The sequence below is a fragment of the Vipera ursinii genome (assembly GCF_947247035.1).
Source record: "Vipera ursinii genome assembly, chromosome: 1".
Classification (NCBI taxonomy): Eukaryota; Metazoa; Chordata; class Lepidosauria; order Squamata; family Viperidae; genus Vipera; species Vipera ursinii.
The window spans coordinates 199,938,471-199,959,444 of NC_139512.1; the positions used below are offsets into that span (position 1 = coordinate 199,938,471).

The window sequence follows — 20,974 nt, forward strand, 5'->3', positions numbered from 1 at the left end:
TCTTGGTTTATTGATAAATATCCATCTGACAATAATGTTTGATTATTACTAGAATGAGGCATCTACTTCATACTAAAGAAAAATATTGTTGCATAAATGAAGTATTTCACTGGAAAACACACAATCTGAAGACATTTCTAAGACGCCAGTCCTATTTAATGAGGATTTTGTTAACTTTATTTTTATTAAACTAAAGACCTGAGACAATGTATAAATGTCTTCAAAAGTGAGATAAGAAGTTAATAATAAACATGGGAGAAAATAAAGTTATAGGAGAAGTTGTGAATGTTTTTGACTCTATTTTTAGAGAAATCAAGACTGTTTATTATCCTAACCAAGCAGATTGCACAAATACTTAGAAGAGACATACACTGAACATGAATGTATGGTTATAATTTATCAAATCCAAAATCTGTGCAACATTTATATGTATTCTTGATATTGAAATATAATCTAAGTTATATTTATTCATTTATTTATTCATTTATTCATCCACAAATAAAAAATTAAACTACTCTTACCTTAAGGACTGATTCCTGAATTTGCATCAATCTACCCTTCCTTTTTTTTAACATGTTAGGACAATTTACATTTTACATTAGTTTCACTGATTACACCCAGACCCTCAGCAAACCACTGAAGATACATCCTTAGACTACTACCTAAAGGTAAAGGTAAAGGTTCCCCCGCACACGCGTGCTAGTCGTTTCCGACTCTAGGGGCCGGTGCTCATCTCCGTTTCAAAGCCAAAGAGCCGGCGCTTGTCCGAGGACGTCTCCGTGGTCATGTGGCCGGCATGACTAGACGCCAAAGGCGCACGGAACGCTGTTACCTTCCCACCGGAGTGGTCCCTATTTTTCTACTTGCATTTTAACGTGCTTTCGAACTGCTAGGTTGGCAGAAGCTGGGACGAGTAACAGGCGCTCACTCTGCTACGCGGCACTCGGGATTCGACCCGCCAAACTGCCGACCTTCTGATCGACAAGCTCAGCGTCCTAACCCACTGAGCCACCGCGTCCCAGACTACTATCTATACCCTACTAAAACTCTTGCGTCTTTTTGATATTTGTAATCTGCAACTGGACGAAATGGTGCATCATAGAACAATACTTTTATCAACAAAGGTACCTCAAACGGGTTCCAGAATGAAGGGCACATTACTTCTGAGGGAATGAAATTTGGAGAAATGGAGGGAGGGATGTTTCATATCCTCACTGCCACCTTTCCACAAGAAAATTCAATTGTGAAACCACCAGGAAATTGCTCCTACTCCCACTGATATCTTGCCCGTCTATGGTCATTCTGTTTCTCTGATTAGGTAAGGAAATATATATGAAATGATGACCCAAAGGATCACAGATTGTCTAGTGTCCAATAAAGGTACAATTCTGGATAACTGCACCTTGGGGTCCCCTACAGCAGCCCTGGTGTAACTCTTAATATGTTGGCACCATTTTCAGTCAAAAGAAACTTGTTACTTTTCAGACTTCTTTAAGTTAAAATGATTAATATGACTATCTCTGTCATTTATCACAAGCATCAAGATACATTGTCTCTTTCCCAGAGATATGCTCTACTGTTTTGATTTTTTTTAAAAAAAACACATTTAATAGACGTCAATAAACCTCCCACAAATCCACCTAACTCATTATTAAACTCATCTTATGCTAGCCACCATCATTATATCTTTTCACTTACACAAGAAATTACACACTCTGTAAAATACCTTTTTTCTTGATGTTTTTTTATGTTAACTGATATTTAACTTGTTCCTTCAGTCACTGAATTATTTTTCTTCTGTTTCTTGGTGAATAAAATGAGATATTACAGCCAGTTGTCTGAGAACCGTTTACTTGTACAAGTGATGGATTAGGTGATGGATTCTAACAGACAACATTGATTGGAAATGTATGGAAGGCCCATCAACTCTACTGAGAGCTGCTGATTTTCTCATTGAAATTCATATTGTTTCACTAGAGAATAATTTGATTTTTCACTGAATCATAGAGTTGAAATGTGATGTCAGGCCTAGCTCTAGATATGCTTTCTAATAGCTCTGATAGCCATGCTGGCTTCTTTATTTTCATGATTTATTTACTGTCTTTCTATTTGCCAAACTGCTGAGGCTTTTTAAGTACCCTGTAAATGACTGGCTGCACTCAGCTCTCAATTGAACTTTATCTGTACTACAAAACCTTAGGTTACAAAAAGAATCTAGCACTATTCTTTGGCTTGGCACATTCAGTTCTCCTATTGCCAACTACTGCCAAGAGCTATTTGGAAGTGTGACCAGATTAAAACAAAAAGCCAAGTCTAAAGAAAGAGGACTCTCCCTGCTGAAAGTCTTAAAGTCTAGGGTTGCCATTTAGTTAGAGCTAGCTGATATTTTCTCCACAGCTTTCAAAGTTATTTAACCTACAATTTTCCCATGTTTGCTTTTTGCTAATACCACTCAAGCAAATACAAACTGTTTCATTTTGGAAACATGCTTTACAATTATGCACATACCAGGTATCAGAGTTGCCCAGCGCAGATTGATACTAACATTTTGTGATGTTTATTTAATTTTTTTTATATTAACTGGCATAGAAACCAGGAGACTGTGGGTTCTAGTTTCACTTTTTAGGCATAAAAGCCAACTGGGTGACTTTCAGCCAATCACTGTCTTTCAGTCCAACCCATCTGAAAAGGATCCTTGTGAGAAAAATAGGGGGAGGAAGAAATATTACTTGTGTTCTCCACCTTGAGTTGCTTTCAAAGTAATACAGATGGGAGGGGGGGAAACTATTTAATTAATAACTAAACTTTTGCGATGGGGAGTTCTTTTTCATACTTTGCGTTATGACACATTGCTAGGGTTAGAATTCCTGGCAGGAGTTTGAGTTTGGCAATTAATCAATCAATCCATACTTACAATCGATCTGATGAGGTTCTCTTTTGCCAGTTTCAAGGAGGTTTTATAGCAATTTGCCAGATCTTCTTTATGGATATCACTAATATGTCCTCGAGCTATAGGGCCCACAGTGTGAATGACATCTGCAAAGAATAACACAATCAATGAATATCATCGAATCTTGAATTAAAATTGTACAAAACGTCAAAGGCAAATTGGCAAAACAGCAGATGGACTCTAATGAGTTTTTCCTCATAAATGACAATGTCCCCAACCCTGTGAGTTGGATGATGTAAGAGGTAGGTACAACTCTTCCAGGTCTTGCACTGGGGCTACCTTCTAAAGCAGACATGTCAAACTCGTGATGTCACATTACACTATCAAAGCTTTTTCTCCATTGCCAACAATGTGGTGGGCGCGGTTTCCTGATGACGTGTCCAGCCCTCCTGCAGGCAGTTTGACACCCCTGTGAATGTAAAGCAATGGTTGTTTTGTGTTGAGAAAGAATCCTTTTTCCCTTGGAGAACCAGGAAGTAATTACTGCCTAGAATCATCTACAAAGACAAAAGAAGGCCCTTAGGGATCAACATTTAGAAGAGGAATGCTTCTGGTTGGAGAAAATCAGCTCAGAAATCTACCCCCCCCCCCAAAAAAAAACACAGGCAAGGAAAAGTGAAGAGTCTGGAGGAAGAAAACTGGGGGTCAGGATGCCACGCCCTGTTCCCACAATACAATCAATGCAGTCACTACTAATCAAATTAAACCACTTTAGTGGTGATTCTGGCAGTGCACAACCAGGTTAAAAAAAAAACTATTGTGGGAACACAATCCTCATCCTCCTCTCAAGAGTGTCAGGTGACAGTGTTAAATTATCCCATATACTCTTGTACCTTAAAAGTATTGGCAAAGCTTTGTGACATCACATTCTGGTTTGTTCATTGCAACCAATCAGTGCTTAAGGGCTATGTTCTCTGCTGTCAGGCCACAGCAATGGATGTTGTAAGGGGGGAAAAAGGCTTATTTTTTCAGCTGCTTTTATTCTCCACTCCCTTTGACCGAGTCAGCATGCTGGGGGAAACAGGATCCATCAATTGCATTTGGCCAGGTTCTCTCAAACATGCCAAGCTCTCCCAAGGATGCTGAAACAGCATTTCAATCCTGCCATTTTCTTTGTAGATTAGCAAACATAAAGATTTAAATAACTGTCAAAGGGAAATATCTACCAGGGAATTTGTTTTGTCAGTAAACTCCATGGACCCAGTAAAATCAAACATGAAAGGATTTACACAGCCAAACATTCTGACAGCTGTAAACATCATACTGAGAAGCACATAAAAAGGAAATAATCAACCTTCTCTTTTAATCATAGTTATTTCCCCTAGTTATAGGGTAGGAGGGGTGAATAATTTGGCTGGAGGATTACACCTAGAGTAATTAGGAGCAAAGCTATTTAACATTACTTCCAATAACTGAAATTTGAATTTGACACATAGGGCTTTCCAGATGACAAGAAGGATAACAACACAGGATTGAAATATAGATTTAATGCTGGTTTTACCTCTTTGAGCTGACTCACACATATGCATTTTAGGCAGACCAATAATAAATGGGGATTTATTGCCAGTGGAACCAATTCAAAAATGAATGGAGAGAAGTCTCTGTTTCCACATGCCATTACTTTTCATTATCATGTTTACTGTATTTGAAGGTAACAGACACAGTGGACTGTGTAGGGCAACACATCTGCATGTGGAAGGTTTGAGTCCTGGGTTGTTGTTTTTAAAAATGCAAATATTTTTATAGCTGAAGCCAACACAGTACCTTAATCAGAGAAAGTTTATTTTATTTATTCTGCCAACTCCTGAAATGCCACAAAATGTGGTCACAGTAGGACTTCCTCTTCAGCTATAAATACTTATTGCCAAAAATACTGCAGGAGCAAGCAATCAGATTTGACATTTGATTGCCAAACCTAGGCCAGCAGAATTACTACATCAGTCGTAATTAACAATGTCCAAATTATACACATTTTAAAAGGGAGTATCAAGAGCAAAAAAAGAAAAACAAGCCTACTAATTATTAAACATCTGCTTTGGCTGCAAGAAACATTATGCTTTGGGAGGCCATTTCTTTGTGATTTTGATAAATGTTTTGCAAATTAGAATTAAATGATCAGCTTGGTATATTGCTGCAATTTTGATGCTGCATTTTCCTAACAGATAAGTGATTTTTAAAAATCTTGCTATTTTACAGTGCATTTCCTCTAGTTGAAAGACCCTTACCTCTCGTGCAAGAAACATTAAAAGTTTTAACTAGAATTTCTGCTTGCCAAATGCCTTTGGAGACAAATATGGCTTGTAGAGCAATTTGATTACTATAAAATTTTAGTTTCCCTAAAAGAGTGCAGTTGGCATTTAAATACAAGACAGCACTACCTTTTTTTTTTCTCTAATGGCATAAATATTGCACATAAAAGATTGGCAAAAATGCAGTATCTAGAATGCATTAGAGACTTTGAGACTCTAGTGTAAAAAGACAGAGGCATTTTCAAAATAAATTCATTCATTTATGAAAGAGGAGGAAACACATCAAGAATTGTGGGGCTGCTTTAGATTACTACTTCGACAAACAGGCTAAAGATGGGCTAGAAGAGACTCTTTGAAAGCAGCACTCAATTAGGATACGAATCCTCTCCGTTCCTGCTCCCAACCCCAAAGCTGGGAGCCATACGGGAAACATATGCTGTCACGACTGTTCCAAAATCTTTCAAAGAATGCTAACATACAGAGTGATATAAAATGGCTGTGAGTGCTTATGTTTTAGCAATAAAAGAGACAATGTTCTAACACTTGTGTGAAATCAGCAGACTGATTTTTAGGATTAAAAACAAATATAAGATTAAAGGAAGGCAAGAGAAGGGGAAGGCAGAAAGGAAGAGAAAAGAAGGAGAAGGCAAAGAACTTTAGGGAGCTACGTTAAGTCTGTTCTCACTAATGCTCTTGATCACTGAGGGAAACATCAGAGGAAAGTTTAAAATAAAATCTAATTTATGTAAAACTTACAAACATGGATGAAGGAAGAAGAACCTCAAGCCTCAAATTCCAAAATTTCACTCAGCTTTTCAATACTTTCTAAAACTGTATCTTTAAACAAACGGAAAAAGTAAAAAAAATATGTAGCACAAAACTATTCTGAGTATTTTAGCGGTCACTTTACAGAAGATAAAATGCCACTAATGACTCTCAGTGTTGGCTCTGAGATACAGTCTGTGACTATAAAGGACACTCATCCAAATTGAGTTATGGAAAACAAAAGACGTGAACAGAAATCAAATATTTAAGTTAATATATTTATGTACTACTCTAGCCTTCTTCCAAAATGAGTTTTTAAGATCCATGAGGGATCTGAACTCAAATCAATCAGCACTGAATTCAACTGCGAATCACACTAGCTATCCATAGTTAAACCAGATTCAAAGGAGGATTCCACATATTTTTAGTGGGGGGGGAGGAGAACTCTGGAAGTGTTGTTTTAGGATCATTTTTATTCCTACAGCAAAGGAAGAAGGGTGACATATTTATGTGAGACACATTTCTATTGGATCTAGCAATGGTAGTAGATGCACAAGCAATCTACTACCCATAATAGTTACCATCCTGGTATACAGGTATAAGTAAATTCTTACCCATAAAAGTATCATGTAAAATTCAAATTATACGTTCTATAGAACAACTCTATTTGTAGTCATGAAAGAGTAAAAAAAAGTGTTAAAAACATACCCAGGCATATATTCTTCAAAGCAAAATTAAACAACAACATTAGCAGATAAAGTATAAAATGGTTTCAGTTTGTAGAGAGCAGCATAATTAATGGAACCACAATTCCCACATACACGCGAGGGTTCATATATTCTATCAGACAAAAAGACATATTTGCTATTTTTCATTCATGTCCCTTGCTACCTACCTGCTGCCTTTTGTGACAACCCATGAGGAGCACAGTGTCAAAAAGGAATGTAAACAGTCTCTTGAATGTTGTCAGGATAACTTGAAAGCGGATGGGGGAGTAAACATCTACTTAACTAGGAATATTACATCCTTTTACAAGTTCTATAAACTAATTACCATGAATAAAAATTATATTATGCATAGAAAAGAAGTTACCAGATTCACCAGCAAAGTTCAATAAAGATCTTCAGTGGGAACCAAGATGTAAAATAGGGTCCAGATGTGCTACTGGACTGAACATCGTAGTCACATAATGTTATGGGACAGGAGTAGAGCGACAACTAGAAAGTAAAGGAATATAGAGCTACCGCTATCATTATCCCTAAAAACGCAGTGAAAGATATTGGCTCTTTGTCAATGTTGATGAAAGATGCAACTTTCTAGTCAACTTCTGTATACGGAACTGGAAAAGACATTGTCTAACATCTTGTCTTGTTGATCTGTTCCTTCATTTCAGGAAATACAGTGTCTGGACTCAGCCCTGGGGAAAAGTACAGCTGTCTGAAATTCTGAAGAGAAACACTCTACTCTATACCATATGTGCAATTCCTGCTTGTTCATCCAATTCTGAAATATGCTTTTTCAAGAATATCTCACAAGGAACTGAAATGACAGTGATTTAAAAGAAAAGCCTGTATTAATCTGATCTTAAAGTTATTCTAAAAAAAGGTGAGACAATATTAGTCTTGCAAGGTAGCCCAGACAATAAGCCCAAACAGGAGTACTAGATCTATCTTTATTGTATTTATATTGCCAGAATCTTGCAAGCCTGAAAGTGCCCTTCCCATCTCTCGTTTTTACTCTTCTGAAAACGAGGGAGCCCTCCCCCCCACTTCTGAGATGCTTTTGGCCATCCCTCCCTCTTTGGACTTAAATTGCTTTTATCAGACCATTGTCTAGGCCAGTGATGGCAGACCTTTTAGAGACTGAGTGCCCAAAAACCAACCTGACCCGCCCCCGCTCTGTCCACCCACCCCCGCCCTTACCCCCCTGCCCTCAAGGTGCTGCTTATTATTATTATTATTGATCATCACACAGTCAGCCAGACGTTCAGACTAGATTTGGCATTTTTGTCTACCTATTGAGTCCTTACCAAGGACCTGGGATAGGCAGATGTGGATGTTTGATGGTATTATAGATATCGTCGAAGGATGGAAGCAGTTCCTAGTAAGGCTGCCTTTTGCAATTGACTAATAGCAAATTTGTCAATGCCAATGGTGTTCAAGTGGTGCTCCAGTTCTTTTGGGATTGCACCCAAGGCACCTATTACTATTGGTACTACCCTTGCTTGCCTTTGCCACAGTCTTTCTATTTCTATTTGTAGGTCTTTGTATTTTGTTATCTTCTCCAACTTTTTCTCATCTATTCTGCTGTCTCCAGGCACTGCCACGTCCACTATTCAGACTTTTTTGTCTTTCTTATTGACAATTGTTAAGTCCAGGGTGTTATGTTGCAGGTGCTTGTCTGTTTGAATTCTGAAGTCCCAGAGCAGTTTAACTTTATCATTTTCTATGACTTTCTCTATTTTATGATCCCACCAGTTCTGACTGTAGTTTTAAATTTGGTTTTATTGGGTCTATTGTTATGTATTTACTTCATTGTTTAATTCTTTTTTAAATTTTGTATTTTATGTTTTTAACTTTTTATTGTTGTGAGCCACCCTGAGTCCTTAGGGAGAAGGGTGGCATATAAATTTAATAAATTCAATTCAATTCAATTCAATTCAATTCAAATGATATTTCTTGCAGATCTTCCAATGCACCATTGTTGCTACTTTGTCATGCCGCTGCTTGTAGTCAGTCTGTGCAATCTTCTTGTAGCAGCTTACCAGGTGGTCCACTGTTTCTTCAGCTTCTTTGCATAGGTGGTACTTACTTTCTGTTGCTGTCTTCTCAATTTTGATTTTGTGTGTATTTGTCCTTAAGGCTTGGTCTTATGCAGCCAGAATTAGTCCCTCGGTCTCTTTCTTCAACTTTCCTGCTCTTAGCCATTATTATAAAACTTTTATTCATAAAACATGAAACTCAGTCAACTGAACACTCAAATTGACTGGCAGTAATGGTTGACACGGGCTGCTCCTAGGTATCGACCAGGTATCTCCTTAAAATGTAAGATGTTCCAAGTAGCGCAGTTTTTTGTAGCTTTGCTGGAATTATTGCAGGAAGTTGCAATTTCTTGATGTGTTTTGTAAAGTTTTTGGACATAGTTCCCAGTGCCCCGATAACAATGGGTATCACTGTTATGCGTTTTATCCATAATCGCGCAGTTTCGATGGCCAGGTCGCGGTATTTCATAATTTTTTTCAGTTCTTTTTCTTCGACACTGGCATCTCCTGGTACAACAATATCAATCAGCTGTACGCTTCGGTTCTCTACAACTGTGATATCTGGCATGTTGTGTTCCAAATGGTGATCTGTCTGTATTCGGAAGTCCCACAAGATCTTCACCCTCTCATTCTCGACAACTTTTTCCACCCTATGTTCCCACGGCTTTTCGGACACAGGCAAGTCATATTTTTTACACAATGCCCAGTGGATTACTTTAGCAACTTGGTCATGCGTACCTTTGTAATCAGTTTGTGCGATTTTGCTGCACTCACATATTAAATGTAAAATAGTTTCAGCTTTGTTGTTGCAAAGTTGGCAATTTGGATTGTCAGTAGATTTTGTATCTTTGCTTTCATGGCATTAGTTTGTTGTGCTTGTTCTTGAGAAGCCAGTATTAAGCCTTCTGTTTCTTTGTTGATGGTTCCCATCTTAAGCCATGCCCATGTCAAGTTGTTATCACATTTTCCTTCAATGTTTTTCAAACATTGTCCATGCAAAGCTTTGGTTTTCCATCTATTTAATCCATCATCCAGCCGTTTTTCCTTATATTCTGCCTTTGTTTCTGTTATTTTGATAATGCTCTCTGTTTTCACAGCCTGCAGCAATTTTTCTGTAGTTTGATTCACATAATCATTCAAACTTTGTTTTTCTTCTTCTACAGTTTGGTGGATTTGCAGTAGCCCTCTGCCCCCTATTTTTCTTGGCAGGTACAATTTGCCGATGTCACTTCGTGGATGTAGAGCATGGTGCATGTTCAAAAGTTTATGCATTTTCCGGTCTAGGTGTTCCAATTCGGCCAATCTCCAGTTGATAATTCCAGCTGGGTAGCGTATCACTGGGACTGCCCATGTATTAATGGCTTTAATTATATTTCCACCATTCAGCTTTGATTTTAGTATTTTGCGGACTCTTCTGATGTATTCCTTTTGTGTTGACTCTTTGACTTTTCCATTCAAGATGTTATCTGCTTCCAATATGCCTAGGTATTTGTAACCGTCATCCTTTGCTAGAGCTTTCATAATATTTCTGTTTCCCAGTTCTATTCCTTCTATTTTTCCCACTTTTCCTTGTTGCATGGATAATATAGCACATTTTCCAAGTCCAAAGTCCATTCTGATGTTGCTGCTAAACAGTTGAACTGCATTGACTATTATTATTATTATTTAGATTTAATAAATAAATACATTATTAAGTAAGTCCAATGACATTTTATAAAGTTAGGAAAATATATCACTATCATTGCAAGAAAAACATAACTTTAATATGAAGATTCTAGGTATGTTTTGACTTTCCAAAAAAGAAGCAGCCATTGACTTATCAATGTGTTTAAGTGAAACCAACATATGCATTGCTCTCAAAATACATTCAAAACTGATGCCAAATTCTATTTTCATGACATTAATTCAAATAACTTTATTATGCATTAGTATTACAAGCCCAAAGTTATGTACTTAGTATAATACTAACATTTATTTTAAAAATTACAAAATGGAAAATAAGTACTATTAAGATTTTCTTTACTATAATATAGCATAATATTATGGGCAGGGCTTTTTTTCTCATAGAACGCTCAGAACGGAGTTCCGGCACCTTTTTTGGATAGAACCTTGTAGGGTAGGCAAGGCGGGTTGTATGACATGTGTGAGTTCCGGCACCTTTTTATTTTACAAAAAAAAGCACTGATTATGGGAATCCTCTTTTTTTTTTGTTTGATTGGTTGATTGGTTTTTGAAATTTTATTCTGATCCAATAAATTTAATTTAGAATTAAATTAACCCCCATCTCCCCACCTTCTCATCCAGCAGACGTTATCTGGTCAACCTTTAACCCAAAACATTTCAGAAAACATTAGGTTTGGTTGGACCATAATAAGTAATCAACATTTTCCAATTATATCTCTATTTAACTACTAAAAGCATACAGAAACCTTTGGAGTCTAAAAATCTCTCTTAAACTGTAAGATATAAAGATGTTTTTATTAACAACCAGCTCTCTGGCAGATTTTGAGTTTCCACATAAATCTACTCGAAGCTTTCTCTCACTAAAAGGCTTTTCTAATTTAGAAGAATATGTGCTGCTTGGAAAAAAATCCAACTTCGTTAGCTTCAATTTATTTTAAAAAATCACTCTCTTTTAAGCTATTCATCTCAGGCCATTGTAATTAGCTTCTCATTTTGGTTAAAAATGTCTATGCAATGAGATGTTCTTCTCACCACAATGTTTATATGAGTCTCCTTTTCCTTCTCCCTTCAGATACAGGCCAAATCTGGTTTCCTCTTTTTTTTCCCCTATGCACTCCATGCAATCACCCTGCCCATCCCTCTTTTTCACACACATGCACTCTCCGGTTTCATATGCTATGATGTTATTCAGTTTCCACTGTGCTATTTTGGGACAATTGCCTGCTTCTGTCCTGAGGACATGATACTTCAGATGGAGAATATAGGGTTGGGGTATTTTTTTTCCTACATCCGTACAAGCAGAGAGAAAAAAAGCAGAGAATAAATAATATGGATAGAGGTACTATTTAACAGCTGCTATATTGGTCAGTTGTAAAACTTACATGGTGAGTGAACAGTGAAAGGCACAGAGGGAATAGTTCTGCGTTTATCAGTCTGTGAAGAGGAACATCACAAGCATAGCAACAGCAAAAACTATATGAGTGGAGGGATAAAAGAAAAGCCGGGGCTTCCTATGCCAAGAATGGGATACACTTTGGGTGCTGTGCACAAAATTGGCAATCAAGCTATGGCAAGCATAGCTGCCTTTCCCAAAACTCTCATTTTTTTTCCATTTCCCACCATCAAGAACAATAGTTTCTAATCCAAAAGAAAGATAAATTTGAGTGATGTTAGATATTTTTGTGATTTTGTGCATCCCAGAATAATTCGTTTAACCACAACTATTTAACCTTAAGCCAGAAAAAGGTTTAGACCTGTGAATATATAGTTTTAGGTCAGCCAGAGCTTACAAAAAAATGAGTCTGCATATCGAGTTCTGTCACATCAATTATATTGTAAAGAAATTGGAATTGTTACATTTAACTTTTTGATTACATGAATCAGTCAATAAAACTTTCAGTGTTTACAGAGGATAATGATTCCTGTCAATGGGAGAGGACTATGCAAATGAGCAAATGGCAGCAAAGCAGGATTTGCTGTTTTAAAAGAGGTGCATGGTGTTTTTAAAATGGCTAACCAACTAACACACCAAATTGAGAATCAGTTATATGTTCTGATCACTCGCATTCATGGATTTACAACCATTCCTGGTCAAGCTAAGAAACCATATAATAAGGCACACCAAATTGAGAATCAGTTATATGTTCTGATCACTCGCATTCATGGATTTACAACCATTCCTGGTCAAGCTAAGAAACCATATAATAAGGCACACCAAATTGAGAATCAGTTATATGTTCTGATCACTTGCATTCATGGATTTACAACCATTCCTGGTCAAGCTAAGAAACCATATAATAAGGCCTTACCCTATCAGTCATGATATGGATAGTATGAATTTCAAGACAGAAGACATTACACTATATGGATGGATGGACAGATGCCAGGAAAAAAAATGGCAAAAGTCTCAATTTTATCAGTCAGGTGATAGAAAATCCCAAGTCATGTTAATTCAAGAAAAAGAAAAATGCTAACTCACTTAAAAGCAATATTATTTAGTATTCTAAAACATTAAATATACTATTCTGATAAGTGTGATATATTTTGCTATACAGAATGGCCATTTTCCTTTAATTTCTCTTACAAAATGCTCATTATTCCAGATTAGAATCTGTAATTTTAGCATACCATAGATATCTGTTAATTTAAAATTAGCTGCATATGTTGTTTCTTAATATTTAATTTCTGTTTAGAGTTTAAAAGGAAGAAAACACTGACTTTCTTTTCTCCCTTGACATCAGAATGATTTAATTTTTTGAGCTGAAATGTCTCTCACTTTGCGAGACTTCAAGTATAGATTTTGATCGAAGAAATGTATATTTTAAATCAGCTACTATCTTTTTCCTGTAGGTTAATGAAATATAGAATTAATTTTATTGAAGGCACTAAGCAAACATATGCATTTTCTCAAAGGAAGCAGCTGTAAGGATTTAGTTGTTGATTTACTTATTTATAGAATAAAACCACATTTTTTTTCCAGTCCCAAAACAGGGATAATTGAAGTAATGAATACAGTACTGCTTAATCCCAACTCTTTCCTTATACTTTGGTCTTAGGTCTTAAACTACATACGTAAGCATTAATACTCTGAATCATTCTGAAATATAATAGCCTTGAGAAGACACTGGTGAACATTATTACTACCAACATATTATCCCATCTTCTTGTGTGCATTACAAAAATGGGAATGGAATGGAAAGGAGAGAAGTATTTTGTTCCTCACAAATGAGTTAATCCCAGTCTTTGAACTGTACGGCTCTTATACTGCTTTTTACTTATCCACACACAGATCCACTACAGCTCACTTTCTTCCTATACCAAGGGTAGGCAACCTTGGCTCTTTTATGACTCGTGGACTTCAACTCCCAGAATTCCTGAGCCAGCCATGCTGAGGGGAAAGGGAGAGGTTTCCAAGCTGAGCCATGCTGGCTCAGGAATTCTGGGAGTTGAAGTCCACGCATCATAAAAGAGCCAAGGTTGCCTACCCCTGTCTTATACCTATGCAAGTGTGTGCTTGCTAGAAAGAGAAATGATCTGTTACAGCACATTTCACTATAACCAAAAGAAGGTATTTTTAAAAGCAATCGTTTCTCCCTTTTCCCCACCTTTTTTTAAAAAAAATGAATCACTAAATCATTGAGAAAATTATCATATGTGTTAAAATGAACATGCTCATTATTCACTTCTTCTATGGCATGTGCATTTTTAACTGCCACTGAAAGAGAAAGGATCTGAATGGCAAGAAAGTGACAGGCGAACCACAGTAGTTGTTTTATATTGTGCAAAAAGTTCCATGGGAAAATAAACCAAGCTTATGTTTGGAATTTAATTTCTCAAAAACCAGGGATTTCTCAGAACACGTAAATCTGGAGAAATCAGCTTTTCTTCCAAATGTATATATTTCTCAGGAGCCATCACCATCTATACAACAGGTTTAATATGCACACATCTGGTATTATCAAAACTCATTCATACCTGTAAAAGCATGACAGGTCCAATAATTCCCATTTCACAGATGAATGACTGCTGGGGCTAATGCAGGCAGACCTATTAATCTGTTTATGCCTGAGAGGGAATTTGAATTCAAGATTCAAGTTCCATGTTTGCCTCCATCCAAGGGACAAAAGAGTAACTCAAATGCCAGTAAATGATGGCGAAGAAACAGGCCATATAAGCACCCCGTTAAAATGAGAGGATGTCAATCACATCCCAATCACACATTTTTTTTTATATATGTAACCCAATTTGACCTAGTCCTGGGGCTGTGGCATACATCAGATAAATCAGTACTCTGGTACTGAAATAATTGGTTCACCTTTTGTATCTCACCCCCCCTGCCTCACAAATGGATCTGGGTAAAGCAAAGTAACGTAAAAAAAGTTGTGCTGCACTAGGACAAAGGCCTTTCTAATTCAACTTTTTTCCCCCTTCCTACTATGGTCATCCAAAATCCTACACAGGATGCTCAGAGAAACGGCCAAGAAAATAATAGCATCCTTCTGAGGTATTCCCCCAATCTGCCCCTTGTAGTATATCCACTAGTAGTTAGGAATCTGAATCCATTTCCCTACTCTAACTTTAAAAGTGATGGGAAGGAAACTTTGTAGGTATCTTTCAAGCCGTGCCATTTTGGGCGGGGGGGGGGGAAGGAGGCATTAGTCTTTTCTCTTGAATTAAAGAAAAGGCCGGCTGCCCCATTCAATCCATCACATGTTCTAATCTCCTCACTATCTTTGTCTGACTTTGCCAAAGTTTATTGGGAAATCAAATCAAGAAACTACACGTTTGGGTTAACAAATCACATTTGGCAAACAGGCTTCGAGTCATGGTTTTAATCAAGGAATAGGGGCGCCTATTGATTTGCTTTAGCCATAGGTTTTCAGAGCTCAGGATCAACTCCTATACAAGCAAACCCAGGGAGAGAGAGTCCACACATAAAAAGGAGGGATAGTTAGGCAGCTTGCAATATAGCTCCAAGTAATAATTCTATCTTCAGAGTTGAAGCTGACAGATTATTTACAGGACAAAATTCCCTGCAGCTGAGAAAAAGCTGGTGAGGGGGAAGGGCTCCATTTTTGTTTTCTTTTTCCTTTGGTTATATATGGGGCTGGGCCTCAAACCATATAGCTAGAGTTCTGAAAAAGCAAGTGCTTCGGAGCGCACAGGATGAAAGAATTCCCTTTCCTCAAAAGTTAAAGCAACTACAACTTTTCCATGACTTGCTAAGCAGCTTTGAAAGCTCTTCTTCCCTGTCTCCACATGTCTCTCAACACACAATTCCTCTTTTTCCCCCTTTTTTTTTTGCCATGTAAGCATACTTGAAGATTGCAAGGAGGGGTGTGTGTTATGTTTGTGTTCCAGTAAAATGCAAAGTAATTCTTTTGAATGCATATTCCGACTGAAGTCTAAATGCAAAGGATCAGGATTTCATTCTTTTATTTATTAGACATGTTTGATCCAGAATGCTGCAATGAGGGCATTGGGCTATATGTCAGGCTCCCAATAGACTCCCAGGTACAATTTACTTTAATTTGTTGGTGGCAGATGACATGGTTATTTGTGGGATAACCCGCACCTCAATTATTTGTGTCCATCCTACTAAATCTGACAGAATGAGCATGTTCCACTTCTGTGAAACTGAATCATCTAGTGAGATTCAGAAATGTGCCTTCTTTGTCATGGCATCTGTCCTATTGCATAATATCCCATCCATCCCCAAGACTCACATGGCTCTGACTCTATTAGCCTTCTGGAAAGCCTTGAAACCTGGCTTTTTTCTCAGGCATTGGGGCCAGATTGTCAGTACACTGGGATATAATTTTTAGGGGGCTTGTTCACATCTCTTGCTTTGTGAACTGCCAAAAGTCACAAAATTGAGATGGACTACCATATAGTTTCTATAAAAAAACAAATAACTAGTTTATTTAGTTATCAAATGTGTATAGAACTGAATTCTGCGACTCACAATAGCCTATGTAGCAATAAATCACAGAGATCAATACATAATAGAACCAAGGCAAATAAGAAACAGAGAGCAAGTTTGATGTAGTGATTAAAGGCACTGGGCTACAAACCAGGATACTCTTGAGTTCTCATCTTGCATTAGACATAATCTCAACTGGGGGAGTTTGGGCCAGTCACTCTCTGTCTCAGCTCTAGGAAGACGTTAAGGACACTTCCGCAAAACATTGTCAAGAAAACAGCAGGAACAACACACAGTCACTAGGAGTGAAACTGACTCACAGGGCCATACAAGCTTACACACACAAGCAAAAGTCAACTAAAAACAATTACATACAAATATACCCATGCCAAATCTCATTACTCCAGGTACTCATCAAGATTGAATGACATTAGTTCTCAAATCACTGCAAGACTGATCACATTTACTTCTTTGTGAAGCAATGTCAAGTCAGTGCTGCTCTGACCTAGAGTTGGGATAGCAAGGCAATATTCTTATTCAAGTGGGGGCCACTACAATTTTTTTCTCTTCCTTTTCTTTCTTTAGGAAGCATAATAATGGTCTTAGACCTTCATCTTTCTTTATGAGCTTTGCTGAGTAATAGATTCTAACACTCTATTTTTTTTCCCTGAGCAAACAAATTATCTTGTTGATTAATATGAACAGTCTGGACTGTCATTTACAAGAAGTATCATAGATGCAAATTCAAGCATAGACATACCAAATTGCCCATGAAGCCCATCTTTTAAATTAGTTTCAGGAAAGGGGGCACTGTTTAATAAACCTTTATTTTCAATAACATTAGGCAAAGGCTGAAAATTACAATAGGCCAGGTAACATGCCAGCACTGATATACTACAACACTCCTTTATGAGCAAATTACAATTTGGAGAGCTAATAATAAAAAAAAGTGATGCTGAGATGATGAATTGATGCTATGCAATTAGACCTATTAGAATTCACAAGAGTCGACAGGCAATAATCAAACCACTTTCATGCTGCCCATTGCAATTATCTTTGCACTTAAGAATCAACAAAGCACATAACGACTTGCACTCGATTAAGAAATTCATGAGAAATGGAATTTTAATTAGTGTGCTGAAAATTTGGGTCATTTATGACTTTAAAGGACAACACATTGTGAAAACTACAAGAAGCTGTCAATGATTAAAGAGTAAGAAAAGTTCAAGAAAGTAACTATGTTCTTTGACACAAAAGGGGAAAAATCCAATAAATCCCATAAAATGACTACTTACTGTATTCCCATAATGATATGCAGGTCTTGACAAAATGTAATTATTTAAGTGAAAAACAAGACTCTTTGGTGACATTTTAGATTATGATGCAAAATACCCAGGCTCGTGGCATGAATTGTGAAAACCCTTGCAGGCTCAGATTCTCCACAAGATATGAAATAAAGGAAGGAATACCCAACATTTTTAAATAATGACATTTATAATAACTAAATTATTTTTAAAATATTTAAACCAAGTGAAAATTGCTGCTTCCCCCACAATTATTTTCACTCATTTTTATTGTAGAATCAGTTAATCTGGATGCATAAGTTTTCTTAATGTTCAAATTCAATAACATCATATTTATGGGAAACCCAAAAAAATATATATAATGCCATAGATTTTCATTTACTGATCCACTAGTATAAAGCTGTGCAATGCCCATGATCTATGCTTACCACTTGCAACACAAAAAGTAAAATAAAGTCTCCTTTGACTTTTAGAGATTTCCCAAACACATCCATGTCTCTTTTCTTTAAAAAAAATGAAATGTTTTTCCATCGGCTAGATAATTTTTCAAGCACTTAGTCTAATTTTCTACCTTGGATATTTCCTGGTAGCCTCCCATCCAGGTACTACTTAACTTTTTGAAATCAGCCCAAGGTTGACTAGTGCAAAGTACTGTAATTTATATTCTGAACTGTCTAAAAGGAATCTTTTAAAAAGATTCTGACAAGACATGGGTTTTCTGATCACTGCAAAAGAAAAAGAAAAGGCAAATGTCTTCTGTAGTCCACTTCCTGTACCACACTAACCCTAATTAAATATTAAGAGTTGTTGGGGGTGGGTGAGATCTCTGTTTGAGGAAGACACATTCTGCATCCTTTCTTGACTTAAATTTGAAAACATTGAAGAAAATTACCCCATTTGACCTGCTTAATTTCTGAAGTGGGGACTGTTGAACTCTGTAATTTGGAACTCCAGAGTAAATTAAGAGGAACAAAGCATCAGCTCAGGATAAGTAAAACCACCCTCATGTATCTTTCGGATTGCCAAGTATACCACACAATTACTTCCCAAGACTTTTCTCTTACTTGTGTAAAGTGAGTATATAATGAGAAATCACTATTTTCAAAACAGATTTCAAATGCATCCAAAATAGAGAATGTGGCAGTCTGCTTAAGCACAGTGTTTATTTTTTATGAACAATTTACTGTATTTACTTGGAGAATATAAATTAGATGCAGCTTACAGAATGAAAGGAAATATTAAAAATTTAAACATTTTGACAATGTACTGCTTGCTGCCAATGATTAAAGAAAAACATTATTTGAAAAAAGTTACAAAAGAAAAAAACATAAAGAGCAAATAAAAAACCCTACAACCATAACATATGAGTACCCGCATATTTCTTGAATGGTAACATTTTTTTTCTTCATTCAATCATGTCTGATTCTCGGAGACTGCCTGGACAAGTTCCTAGAGTTTAAAACCATTTCTTTAACTTTTGACAGAAAAAAATATGCCTTAATTCTGAGATTAAGTATTAACACCCCTTCATGGATTACTGCCTTGTTGTGGAGAAGGGGCTTGCATAATTCAATGAAGTTATGAGCTATGCCATGCAGGGCCACCCAAGATGGACAAGTCATAGCAGAGAGTTCTGACAAAATGTGATCCACTGGAGTAGGAAATGGCAACCCACAAGACTGAACATCGACATCTTAGGAATCAGCAAACCAAAATGGACATGAATGGATGAATTTAATTCAGATGACCATCAGGTATACTACTGCGGGCAAGAATCCCTCAGAAGAAATGGAGTAGCCTTCATAGTCAATAAAAGAGTAGGAAAAGCAATACTGGGATACAATCCCCAAAATGACAGAATGATCTCAGTTCGAATCCAAGGCAAACCATTCAATATCACAGTAGTCCAAGTCTATGCCCCAACCACCGGTGCTGAAGAGGATGAAATTGACCAGTTCTATGAAGCCCTACAGCACCTTATAGAACTAACACCAAAAAATAATGTCCTTATCATTATGGGGGATTGGAATGCTAAGGTAGGAAGCCAAAAGATAACCGGAATAACAGGCAAGTTTGACCTTGGAGTACAAAATGAAGCAAGGCACAGGCTGATATAATTTTATCAAGAGAATATTATTGTCATAGCAAACACTCATTTCCAACAACCCAAGAGATGGCTCTACATATGGACATCACCAGACAGTCAACACAGAAATCAGATTGATTATGTGCTCTACAGCCAAAGATGGAGAAGCTCTATACAGTCAGTAAAAACAAGACCAGGAGCTGACTGTGGCTCAGACCATGAGCTTCTCGTTGCAAAATTTAGGCTTAAACTGAAGAAAGTAGGGAAAAGCACTAGGCCACTCAGGTATGAACTAAATCATATCCCTGATGAACATACAGTAGAGATGACAAATAGATTTAAGGAATTAGATCTGATAGACAGAGTGCCTGAAGATCTATGGATGGAGGCTCACAACATTGTACAAGAGATAGCAACTAAAGCCATCCAAAAGAAAAAGAAATGCAAGAAAGAAAAATGGCTGTCTGAGGAAGCTTTGCAAACAGCTGAGGAAAGGAGGGAAGTGAAAGGCAGGGGAGGAAAAGAAAGATACACCCAATTGAATGCAGAATTCTAGAGAATAGCTGGAAGAGATAAGAATGCCTTCTTAAATGAACAGTGCAAAGAAATAGAAGAAAATAATAGAATAGGGAGGACCAGATATCTCTTCAAGAAAATTGGAGAGATGAAGGGAACGTTTCCTGCAAAAATGGGCATGATAAAGGACCAAAATGGCAGGGACCTAACAGAGGCAGAAGAGATTAAGGTGGCAAAATTACACAGAAGAACTATACAAGAACGAGCTTAACATCCCTGATAACCATGATGAGGTGGTCACTGACCTCGAGCCAGACTTCCTAGAATGTGAAGTGAAGTGGGCCTTAGGAAAGCTGAGCAACAACAAAGCTAGTGGAGGTGACAGTATTCCAGCTGAGCTATTCAAAATCTTAAAAGATGATCCAGTGAAAGTGCTACAGTCAATTTGCCAGCAAATTTGGAAAACTCAACAGTGGCCACAGGATTGGAAAAGATCAGTTTACATTCCAATTCCAAAGAAAGGCAGTGCCAAAGAATGTTCAAACTATTGCACCATTGCACTCATTTCACATGCTAGTAAAGTTATGCTTAAAATCCTACAAGCTAGAATCAAGCAGTATGTGGATCGAGAACTACCAGAAGTACAGGTAGGATTTTGAAGAGGCAGAGCAACTAGAGATCAAATTGCCAACATATGCTAGATCATGGAGAAAGTTAGGGTGTTCCAGAAAAACATC

General features: G+C 37.1%; 1 protein-coding gene across 2 annotated transcripts in view; it reads right to left on the reverse strand.

Moving 5' to 3' along the window:
- Positions 1–20,974, reverse strand: part of MACROD2 (mono-ADP ribosylhydrolase 2) — a 1,127,318-nt gene that overhangs the window by 599,890 nt on the left and 506,454 nt on the right. For both annotated transcript variants that reach the window (XM_083369818.1, XM_083369817.1), the window contains exon 6: positions 2,915–3,036. In XM_083369818.1, coding sequence (XP_083225944.1) covers positions 2,915–3,036 — 122 coding nt within the window. The remainder of the gene's footprint in view (positions 1–2,914; positions 3,037–20,974) is intronic.